At 39.2% G+C, this 11,984-nt stretch overlaps 1 protein-coding gene and 1 long non-coding RNA gene across 2 annotated transcripts; one reads left to right on the top strand and one right to left on the bottom strand.

Moving 5' to 3' along the window:
* Positions 1–647: 647 nt before the first annotated feature.
* On the top strand, positions 648–10,653 carry LOC107585832 (protein NLRC3-like). Its single transcript, XM_016272978.1, has 11 exons — positions 648–690; positions 947–1,123; positions 1,230–1,328; positions 1,445–1,543; positions 1,782–1,898; positions 2,194–2,316; positions 2,827–4,707; positions 7,795–7,968; positions 8,047–8,217; positions 8,309–8,355; positions 9,605–10,653. The coding sequence occupies exons 2-11, from the start codon at positions 969–971 to the stop codon at positions 10,126–10,128; spliced, it is 3,390 nt and encodes a 1,129-aa protein (XP_016128464.1). The 5' UTR covers positions 648–690; positions 947–968; the 3' UTR covers positions 10,129–10,653.
* Positions 10,654–10,770: 117 nt separating this feature from the next.
* On the bottom strand, positions 10,771–11,932 carry LOC107585834 (uncharacterized). Its single transcript, XR_001609290.1, has 3 exons — positions 11,879–11,932; positions 11,667–11,744; positions 10,771–11,562 (listed from the first exon to the last, which is right to left on the bottom strand). It is a non-coding gene; the product is annotated as an uncharacterized lncRNA (long non-coding RNA).
* Between the last annotated feature and the right edge of the window lie 52 nt (positions 11,933–11,984).

An 11,984-nucleotide genomic window follows, 5' to 3' on the forward strand; every position in this document is an offset into this window, starting at 1 on the left:
ATACAACTGCAGCAGTGGAGGACTATTATTCTGCTGCGTGATACTGTGGAAGAACTGATGATGGCATGGTTTGATCTTCGGCTGACCAGTCAGCAGAAAGGGGTGTTTAATTCCCGTCCACATGTAGAAATCGAATATTCAAACTGTTTATTCATTTTTCTACCCCTGAACGAAAAATTAAAATTTAAGCTGAATTCTTGTTTTTCGTTTTTTTGAAAAAATGAGTTGGACAACGCGGTGGTCGCACCAGTGCGACCGCTCACAAAAATTACTCGCATCGGCAGAAAAAAAATGGTCGCAGTCTGGAGCCCTGAATACTTTGATATATTGTTGCACCCCTAGTCTTGGCTCTTTCAGAGACATTCTGGGGTTAATTGACAGGACCGATACCTATAGTTGCATGTAATCGTTCAGCTTTATATTTTTTCCAGATGTCTGACAGATCTTCATGATAACTGTTTATTCATTTTTCTACCCCTGAACGAAAAATTAAAATTTAAGCTGAATTCTTGTTTTTCGTTTTTTTGAAAAAATGAGTTGGACAACGCGGTGGTCGCACCAGTGACTTAAGAAACCTGCAGATTAAAGAACAGATATTACTTCAAGTTTGAGAGTTTGATCAACAGAAGATCTTCTGAGAGAAGGAGAAGAACCTTTTTTTTTTTCCATCTTATCAACTGCAAGCTGAAGGTATTTGACTTAAGAAACCTGCAGATTAAAGAACAGATATTACTTCAAGTTTGAGAGTTTGTAGTTTTAATGAGCAATGGTTTTTTTGTTTTGTTTTGTTTTTGCAGATTTTACTGCAGGATTGCTGTTATTGTACATTTGAAGATAATGTTCTTCCACACTAAATCAGTCAGAGTATAAACACTCTGTATTCTTGTTTTGTGTCTGTTTGTCGGTATGTCATTTTAAAACCTTTAACAACCTTTAACAAAAAAAGAGGAGGGTAACACTTCTCCAAAATGAGTGACCGTGAGGGGATACAGGAGGGGGACAAAGAGGATGATGCTTATCAGAGCCAGATGAATAGAGGAGCATCTCCAGAACCCAGCTGTGTGTCAATAAAGAGCGAGCAGTCCATCAAAGACTTTCCTTCTGCATTCAGCATTGACCCCAGGTAGAGCAAGACAGTAAAACTACTGACACTTACACTGATCTTTGGAACAAGAGAAAACAGAGAGGTTTAAAATGGAGTTAAATGCTTTTGTCAATATCATCGGCAGGAAAATACCCAGTGGAGCATCTTCAGAACCCAGCTGTGTGTCAATAACGAGCGAGCAGTCCATCAAAGACTTTCCTTCTGCATTCAGCAATGACCCCAGGTACAGCAAGACACTAAAACTACTGACACTAACACTAATCTTTGAAATAAAGATTAACAGACAAACATCAGACAGGTTTGTAATGATGCTAGTGCTATTGTCAATATCATCAACAGGAAAATACCTAGAGGAGCATCTTCAAAACCCAGCTGTGTGTCAATGAAGAGTGATCAGTCCATTAAAGACTTTCCTTCTGCATTCAGCGTTGACCCCAGGTAGAGTAAGACAGTAATGGCACTTTTCCACTGCATGGTACGGTTCGGTACGGTTCACTTTTGGGGGGTTTTCCACTGTGTACAGTACCTGGTACTTTTTTCAGTACCACCTCTGTTGAGGTTCCAAGTGAGCCATACCGTTACCAAAACGTGACGTGTAAACTTTGCTGATCACTGATTGGCCGGAGAGAATCGTCACTACTAGGGCTTTGAAATGCAGTTTTGTCAATATCATCAGCAGGGAATTACCTACAGGAGCATGTCCAGAACCTAGCTGTGTGTCAATGAAGAGCGATCAGTCCATCAAAGACTTTCCTTCTGCATTCAGCGATGGAACCGTGACCTCTGACCTCAGGTACAGCAAGAAACTGATGACTGTAATGACACTGATTTATTGATAATGGTTCTATAGTGTCTTATTCTAAATGAATTTGTTTAAATGGAAGAATTTGAAAAAATAAAAAATTAAAAGATGTGGATTTGTATCTAACTTTTCTATACATTTGTGAAAGGTGCGTCCTCTATTTTTTTTTCTGCCCCTCAAAATGTATGTGCACAGCACCGCCCTGTACAACACTATGGAGTGCTTAGGACAGTAGTTTAGTAGACGAATAGCAGACAGGTCTAAAACACTATTTGTATTTTGTCAGTATCTTCAGCAGGAAAAGACCCAGAGGAGCATCTCCAGAACCCAGCTATGTGTCATTGAAGAGCAACAGATCTATGGTGCAACCCCCAGAACTACCTGATGGAGCCGTGACCGCTGACCCCAGGTACAGTAAAGGCTGCTTCACACTGCCCCCAACAAATGCTAACAAGTACTGACATTTAGATTTGGAAGGTGTGGACACAACCGTTGTGTTTCCCATCAGTGCCAACAAATGGCTTTTAAAAGAGGATATGCTCCTTGTTCCATAGAGTTGGCCCATACTTTACTGTCATGAAAGCAATTGACAAATGATGATGCTAAGTTCATAAAAACAAGCCTCTGTCCTCTGACCCCAGGTACAGAAAGAATGCCAGTTTAGCATTTGCTAGACACTTATAAAACTAATCACAGTGAATTTATACTACACCGTACCACACAATTCAGCATTTGGGACTGAATTGGGAATTCAGCAAAGTGTGTCTGAGTCCTAAATATTACTGGAAATGATTTTCCACTGCTTGTGAACATTGCCTTATAGCATTATCCATAATGGCTATCCCTGTGTGTAATTTCCATGATGGTGGTCAAACATTGCTCACATGACAGTCATTGTTTTTTGCTGCTCTTTTCTCAGCAGTCTGAAGATGCTTTCCAGACAAAACAATACTCACCCCTACTGTCAGACCCAGAACAAGACAGAATCAGACCTGCTGGACGAGACTAAAGAACTGCAGAGAGTGAAAGACAAACACAAAACCAGCATGAAGAACAAGTATGAGAGTTTATTTGAGGGAATCAAAGTACAAGAGAATCAAACCCTCCTGAAGAGAATTTACACGCAGCTGTACATCATAGAAGGAGAGAGGGAAGGAGTGAATGAAGAACATGAGGTTTTACACATGGAGAAAAAGCCCCGGACACAACACTTACAAGACACTCCAATCTACTGCAATGACATCTTTAAAGCCTTACCTGAAGCACAATATCAAAGAGAGAAAATCAAGAGTGTTCTTACTAAAGGCATCGCTGGAATTGGAAAAACAGTCTCTGTGCAGAAGTTCATTCTGGATTGGGCCGAGGGAACGGCCAATCAGGACGTAGATTTCATGTTCGTGCTTCCGTTTCGAGAGCTCAACTTGATCCGATACGATCGCTACTGTCTTCACAAACTTCTGCTGGACTTTCATCCTGAACTTCAAGATCTGAACTCAAAGATTTATGATGCATGTAAAGTTGTGTTCATCTTTGATGGTCTGGATGAAAGCAGAATGACGCTGATGTTTTCAGATGACAGTGAGAAAGTTTGTGATGTGACTGAGACTTCATCAGTGTCTGTGTTGATGTCAAACCTCATGAAAGGTGATCTGCTTCCCTCTGCTCTCATCTGGATCACCTCCAGACCAGCAGCAGTCAATCAGATCCCCTCCAAATACATCCAGCGTGTGACTGAAATCCAGGGATTCAATGACGCTCAGAAGGAGGAATATTTCAGGAAGAGAATCTGTGATGAGCATCAAGCCAGCAGAATCATCTCACACATTAGAAGAGTGAGAAGCCTCCACATCATGTGTCACATACCAGTCTTCTGTTGGATCTCATCCACTGTGCTTGAAAACATCCTGAAACAAGACAACGAGAGAGCAGAAATCCCTCAAACTCTGAGTGAAATGTACATCCATTTCCTGCTGATTCAGATGAAGATGAAGAGTCAGAAGTATGATCCAGAGAGAGACCCAGAGAAACTCCTGCAGTTTAACAGAGAAGTGATTGTGAAACTGGCTGAAGTGGCTTTCAAACAGCTGATGAAGGGCAATGTGATGTTCTATGAGGATGATCTGAGAGAGTGTGGGATAGACGTCACTGACATTGCCTCACTGTATTCTGGCATCTGCACTCAGATCTTTAAGGAGGAATCTGTCATTCGTCAGAGGAAAATCTACTGCTTTATACATCTCAGCTTTCAGGAGTTCCTCGCTGCATTCTATGCGTTCTACTGTGATGTAAGCAAAAAACTTGACAAATTGCAGTTTGTTGATTTGGTTTATAGCTTTCTCAAAGGTGCAGTAGATAAAGCTGTTGAGAGTGAAACTGGTCATCTGGATCTTTTCCTGCGATTTCTGCTGGGCATCTCACTGGAGTCCAATCAGAGACTCTTACAGGATCTACTGACACACACGGTGAACACCTCAGAAACCATCAAGGAAATCACAGCACACGTCAAAGATTCAATCAAAACCATGAGTACTTCAGAGCATATCTCAGCTGAGAGATCCATTAATCTGTTTCTGTGTCTGCTTGAAGTGAATGATCAGACTCTGTACAGAGAGATTGAGGAGTTTGTGAGATCAGACAAACACTCAGAGAAGAAACTCTCTGTTGCTCACTGTTCAGCAATAGCCTACATGCTTCAGGTGTCAGAGGAGGTGATGGATGAGTTTGATCTGAAGAAATATAACACAACAGAGGAGGGCAGAAGAAGACTCACACCAGCTGTCAACAACTGCACAAGAGCTCTGTGAGTATATTTTTATTTATTTTCTACTTTTAGGTAGTCTTTCTCTTGTTGAGATAGTGTCAGTTTAAGCATTTCCACTGTCATGTCGAACGGTTCTAAGAACGCTCTGGAATGGATACAGTTGTTTCCACATGAGTCAGAAACTGCACAATTACAAACCATTCCTGGCCTAGACTTCTCAGCATGTTTTTTTAACTGTGAAGAATTGTGCTAGAAAATGTGAGAAGTGACATCACCTCTCAAGATATCACACTGTTAAGATGAGAGCTCCGTTATCAGCCCTGCAGTGGAAAATAAAATCATGCACTATATTGCCAAAAGTATTTCCCCCTTCAAATAAACATGTTTATATTTTTCTTCAAATCCAAACAAAACAAATAATTATTATATACAATTAAATATCATTTTAAAAGACTTTTGTTTCCATCTTCGTTTCAAGAGTTTGGAAGGGCCTTTTTCTGTTTTGAAATGACTGTAATCTTGTATACTAGTCACTGATGGGTTTGGGTCAGGCACTGGTAACTTTGGTCCTGGAGGGCCACTGTAGAGTTTAGCTCCAACCAGTTCCAACACACTTGCCTGAAAGTTTCTAGTCTGCCTAGTAAGGTCTTGATTAGCTGGTTCAGGTGTGTTTGATTAAGGTTGGAACTAAACGCATTGCACCGAGTTGCCCATCCCTGTTTTTGGGTGATACGTTTTTGGCTGCGTTTACACTTGGCATTAACATATGCGATCACCGTGATCTGATCAAGCAGATCGGATCATCAGTCAATCAGGACACGGCACACTGTTAAGATGAGATCACGGCACACTGTTAATAGCATTCCGATCAGAAGCGCGTTTAAACTTGTCTTTTCAATGTGTATGTGGACAACATCCGGATACAGGTCGCATGTTAATGCCAAGTGTAAACGCAGCCTTTGGCTCATAGCCTGCAAGTCATACCAAAGGTGTTCAGCTGGGTTCAGGTTTGGGTTTTATGCAGATCAGTCAAGTTATTCCCACTAGATTGAATCAATCATTTCTTTTTGAACATGAGCAGCCCACAACCCCCCCCAATGAGTGCAGATCTGGCCACCAAGATCTGTGTGCTTCTGCTGCTGCTTCAATGAGCCATGAACCCGAGTGTGTATTTACTATGTGTGCCTTTGCTTGCTTTGCCGAATTATTGAGATGAAGCCTTTGGCTCATAGCCTGCAAGTCATACCAAAGGTGTTCAGCTGGGTTCAGGTTTGGGTTTTATGCAGATCAGTCAAGTTATTCCCACTAGATTGAATCAATCTTTTTTTTTTGAACATGAGCAGCCCACAACCCCCCCCAATGAGTGCAGATCTGGCCACCAAGATCTGTGTGCTTCTGCTGCTGCTTCAATGAGCCATGAACCCGAGTGTGTATTTACTATGTGTGCCTTTGCTTGCTTTGCCGAATTATTGAGATGATCCTCACTGCAGAACACAAGATCCAGGGGGTGAGGTTGGATCCAGATCCAACTCCTCCCACCTTAGGCATACCTAAACCTACCCGTCTCCACCCATCTCCACCCCTAAACCTACCATCTCCACCCCCTAGATGTGGATCCAACCCCGCCCCTGGATCTTTGTTCTGCAGTGAGGGGCTATTGGAATTACTTAACTCTAATGGCAGAAAAGACTATGTGGGTAGTTGACAAATAAATGTGTCCTATGGTGTAACAGCAAACATGTTTAAAAAAACAACAACAACCTCTAACAATGAAGATAAACCTCTCTCATGCTATTTGTAACTGCAAGAATGAAGATATATATTTCTCATTTTATTTGTATATTAAAAAAAAAATTCCGAATTGTTTTGTCACACCATCGGACACAGTTCAATATGTATTTGTCTGCTACCCATGTGTGTTTTTAAAATGACTGACTTACTGACTATGTGTGCCGGGCTTTCTGCAAAATGGTTTAATTAATAGTGAAAGAAAATTTTGTATGCTGCCAGTTGTGTGTATCATAAGTGTGATGGAATTACTGGAGCAAACTGCTAGGTGCTGGAAAAAAAACATGCTGATAGCGCCTTGGAGAAGAACTTTAATAAAAAAAAGTTACAATAGATTAAGAGCTCATTAATTTTTTTGGGCATCATAATTTTTTTTGCCTTTGGCTTATATTGTTCTTATATCATTCAAGCCTGCAGAAAACCAGTGGCCCATTACTTTCAAGGTAGACATTAGCACTTTAGTAGTGGCTAAATTTATTGCTGCACTGATCCTAAAGAAGTGAGGTATGAACTTATCAATATCACTTTGCATTGTGATTTAGTTACTTAACTATTTAGTTCAGGGATAGGCAACGTCGGTCCTGGTGTGCCGATGCCCTGCAGATTTTAGCTCCAACCCTAATCAAACCCACTTGAACAAGCTAATCTTCAAGATTACCAAAGCTACAGGCAGGTGAGTTTTTTTCTAGGGTTGGAGCTCAAACAAAATGCAGGAAAGTGGCACTCCTGGAACTACGTTGCTTACCCCTGATTTAGTTACTTAAGTAATTTAGTTGCATAGTTACTACAAAGACTGCTTGCTGCTGCAGAAAAGCATTTATAACATGTTTCGAAACATTTCAGAATGATTGGGAGCATGATATGACAAAGAGAAAATGCAGTATTGTATACAAGTTCAAACCAACACATCATAGGTTTTTGCCTACAAACTGTTTTGTGTCGTGTACTGTACCTTATCTTATTACCTTTAACCTAATTATTATTCTCAGGTAAAGCAAGTCAAGTCTGATCTAATAATTTTTTTTTTTTTAAAGAATTTAATTGGTTACTTTGCTTTTTATATGTAAAATATAGAGGCAAATATTCAACAAAGTATAAATACAATAAACATGTTCAATCTAAGGTGCAGTCATCGGAGTTTCAGTTTTTTTTATCTTCAGAAGACCTTAAGACATTTCATCCTAGTAAATAACTAACAAAATTCTAACCAGCCCACTATATCTAATACAAGTGTAGCAAAAATGAGGCAGAGTAATTAGATTTTTCTTGATGTTATACAACAAAACATAACTGATAAAACATATATAATAGTCTAAAAATAATATAACTTTTTTGCAGACTTGCTGACTGTAATCTCACGGTTGAGTCGTGTGATATCATCGCTTCAGCTCTCCAATCATCAAACTCTCCTCTGAGGGAACTGGATTTGAGTAACAATGACCTGCAGGATTCAGGAGTGAAGCTGATCTCTGATGCTCTCAAGAGTCACAACTGTCAACTACACATACTGAGGTATTTATCTCTATACACTGATTTATCAAAGTAAAATATACAATGAATTGTATGTAAGATGATGTTTTTCTCCTGTAGGTTGTCAGGTTGTATGGTGAGCGATGAAGGATGCCATTATTTGGCTTCAGCTCTGAGTTCAAACCCGTCACACCTGAGAGAGCTGGATCTGAGATACAATCACCCACAACACTCAGGAGTTCAGCTGATCTCTCATCTAAATGATCCAAACTACACACTGGAGACACTCAAGTATGTACAACATAGTCTGTAAACATGCATACAGCATCATTTCATTGTATTTTATCTAGATCCATTCATATGACCATTTGTGTGTCTATAGGTTGGATTACGGCGGAGAGAGCAGACTAACACCAGGACTGAAAAAATGTAAGTTTTAATAAACACATCAGCACATAAGATGTACCATATTATAATTAGATGTATTAACTTGTAATTAAAACAATAAGGATATGAAAAGGTCAGTCTGTGAGGAATCAAATGACAGTCATCTGGGGCAGGTTGCACTAGCTGGACATATACCCGGAACATAAAATGCCCTGCATAATATTTGTACCCGTTGTACCATCTTGGCATATTGAGTGTCAGTCTTACACCTCAAGTCTTAAAATTTTTCCTATAGAGAAAATAAAATACATTAAAACATTGAGACAATGACGTGTCTAATACAGGCTACACAATAAGCTGGAATTTTATGTGTGAAAGAGTCATGAGACTGCGGCAATGTTTTAAAATACATATATGGCTAGAGAAATTTTACTAAAATCTTTGGTTTCAGCAGTGCTGAGTTGTTTGAATTAATAATCAACAAATTATCACTGCAGTTATACATGAAAGAGATGGGAACAGAGCAGCGCTTCAATGACTGTTGTTACAGAAATGTGCTATAATTTCCCTTGTTTCATCCTGTGAGTAATTATTTTTTCTAAGCTCACCATTTTTCATGTATCATTGGATGCAGTAAACGTAAATTTACCATAGTAACACACTGGCATCTGTCACGTGTAGTCCAAAATGAAGACAAAGATGACGAATAAAAATCAAACGAGTTTATTAAAGAACTCCAAAATACTCAAAATAGCGTAACAGTGTGGTAGCACACAAGCAATACCAGAACAACTGAAGAGTGTGCAGACAGGAACTTAAGTACAAACCAAATGAATGAAATAATGATTAACACCTGAGCTGATTAGATGGATACCATGACAACTAAAGAGTGGCGGGAAAACTGAACAAAGGAAAATATGTGACTGAAGATAACCAATCAGAAGTCCTTGAAAACAAAACTAATTGTCCATGAAGATGAAAATAAACTGAAAGTCTGTGACAGCATCATGGTGGCAGAATGAGTTTGCTGGGACGAGCTTCATCTACTGTACCCTGAGTGTAGCTGCGCCTAGTCATAGTTTTAGATTGGTCAACAAGTGTACATTTTTATCACTAATCTTGATGTAGTTAAACACCACATAGGGCTTACATCTAGATTTTTTACATCCAGTTGGTGCAACCTATCCTCGGATTAAAGTGGGAGTTGTTCTTTGACATGTTTTCACATCAAGCCTCACTCAGCGCCTGCACCGTGTTATTAATGTATTAATGTATAATGTCTCATTTACAGACTCCTGTTATCTCACTATGGATTCAAACACGGCACATCATCATCTTGCTTTGTCTAAAGGAAATCGTTTAGTGACTCATGTGAAAGAGAAGCAGGTGTATCCAGATCATCCAGACAGGTTTGATGAATATTGTAATGTTCTGAGTAGAGAGAGTCTGACTGGACGCTGTTACTGGGAGGCTGAATGGAGCGGCGTGGCTTATACATCGATGGTATATAAATCTATAAAGAGAAAAGGCGACAATAATGATTGTTTTTTTGGATACAATGAAAAGGTTTGGACTCTTGTATGCACAGATAGCAGTTACTGTGCAATACATGCTAAAAGTAGCACAGATATACCTGCTCCGTTCCCATCTAATAGAGTAGGTGTGTATGTGGACTGTCCGGCCGGCACTCTGTCCTTCTACAGCGTCTCTGACACACACACACTCACACACTTACACACATTCAACACAACATTCACACAACCTCTACATGCTGGATTTGGGCTTCATCCAGACTCATCTGTGTGGTTTTGTTAAGATAGATTTTGGTTTGGTTGGGCTATTGGTGCTCAGCTTTAATTAACGTTATTTCTCTGTGATCACAGAGAATGATGGATGTGCAGTTTTTGAACTAGTGTGCAATAAAGACATGTTGTTAATAGTTTATAGAGATGTTTGGTTAAGCAGATGCAGCTGTCATGATGGAAAAATGTACGTCAAAATGTTTTTTCTGGCCAGCAAGACGAACTTGAGACACTCCACTCCACATACAAACATCAGCAGTGGCGACAAACAGTCATGGATGAGTTTATGTACCCAGAATGCATTGCGGCATGACTTACATACTTACTAGCACTGAATCAATTTCAAGCAAAATCATTATATGACAACCTTGCTGCAACTAATGAATGATCTTTTCATCACAAAAAAATGTGCTGAGAAAACATTTGCTGATTGGTTTCAACAACCAACAATGATGGTGACTTTATACGTCATGTATTTTGACCGTCTCATTTATATCCATTTTATTTCTCCTAAGCAATTTTAGGAGAAACATCTGAGACCAAGTTGATACTTAAAGGGTTCGTTCACCCAAAAATGAAAATTAGGCTGTGTTTTACTCACCCCAGAGTCATCCTAGGTGTATATGACTTTCTTCCTTCAGACGAATCCAGTCGGAGTCCTGGCTATTCTAATTTCTATCACTGCAGTCAGCGGGTGTTGCAGTGCTTTAGTCCAAAAGAAGTAAAAAAAAAAAAGCGCCCAACCATAAAAAATTGCCGCACACGACTCCGGGGGGTGAACAAAGGCCTCCTGTAGCGAATCGATGCGTTTTTGTAAGAAAAATATAAATATTCAAAACGTAATACTCACTTTAATTGTGTAAAGTGTAGTTATAGCCATTTGTTTAGTTTGTTTTTGTTATTATAGCGCCACCAAATGGCCAAACGCTGCATTTTTTTTATTTCACCACAGAATAAGCTCATACAGATGTGTACCAAGTTTGGCGAAAATATCTAATTTCTTTCAAGAGTTATAGCTAAATATAGCTATTAGCTAAAGTGAGCATACTTTATGATGCTTACATGACATAGACATTACAATCTATTTTATAATGTAATGCTTGAGTTTTCTAGTGCATCCATATTAAATTGAACCAAAGAAATATGCTATAGAAGACTGTTATTTGTAATCACTTATTTTATGTATAAAAACACCATCAACAACAAGAAAAAAAAGTTTGTGTTCAAGAATCTGAATTCTGTTCCTCAAGCACTGTAGAAAAATAAAAGGAAGATGAAAGGACATTGTAATTAAGCACTGGTGTCTTTCAAATAAAGACAAAAAACATACAACCTAGCTATGTCTCTCTAGATTTGTCGACTCACCACATGAAATGTTCACTTTATTTGAGCGTAAAATGTCAGCTTGAATGTCATCCATGTTCAAATGTAGGACATCAGCATTGTGCTATAAACAACATGCAAACAAACACATTTTAAAGTTAATATTTTTATAATGACTATTGATATTTTTATTGAAATATATACACACACACCACAATAAAACCTTACCATAAAAGACTCAAACAGTCTGGTGCCCATTGCTCTGCATACATGCTCTTCCACCACTGGATACATGCGCACAAAATGCTAAACAGATATTACACATTAATATCAGATTCTCATTGGTCTATTGCTTGCCCAATACTGCATTTACTTGACTGATGCAGAATCAGCATAAGCAAGAATGAGTGAGTGTGTGTAGGGGGTAGTTTTAATTGAACCTCCAAAGCCAGGCTGGCTTGTCTCTGGGAATCTGCATGTTCCTGGTTCCCCATTGCGTGCAGTAAGTGATATTTTTTCAACAGTTGTCCAGCAGAGATTGTCAAT

Source organism: Sinocyclocheilus grahami, unplaced genomic scaffold (assembly GCF_001515645.1).
Source record: "Sinocyclocheilus grahami isolate Dianchi unplaced genomic scaffold, SAMN03320097.WGS_v1.1 scaffold75.1, whole genome shotgun sequence".
Lineage (NCBI taxonomy): Eukaryota > Metazoa > Chordata > Actinopteri > Cypriniformes > Cyprinidae > Sinocyclocheilus > Sinocyclocheilus grahami.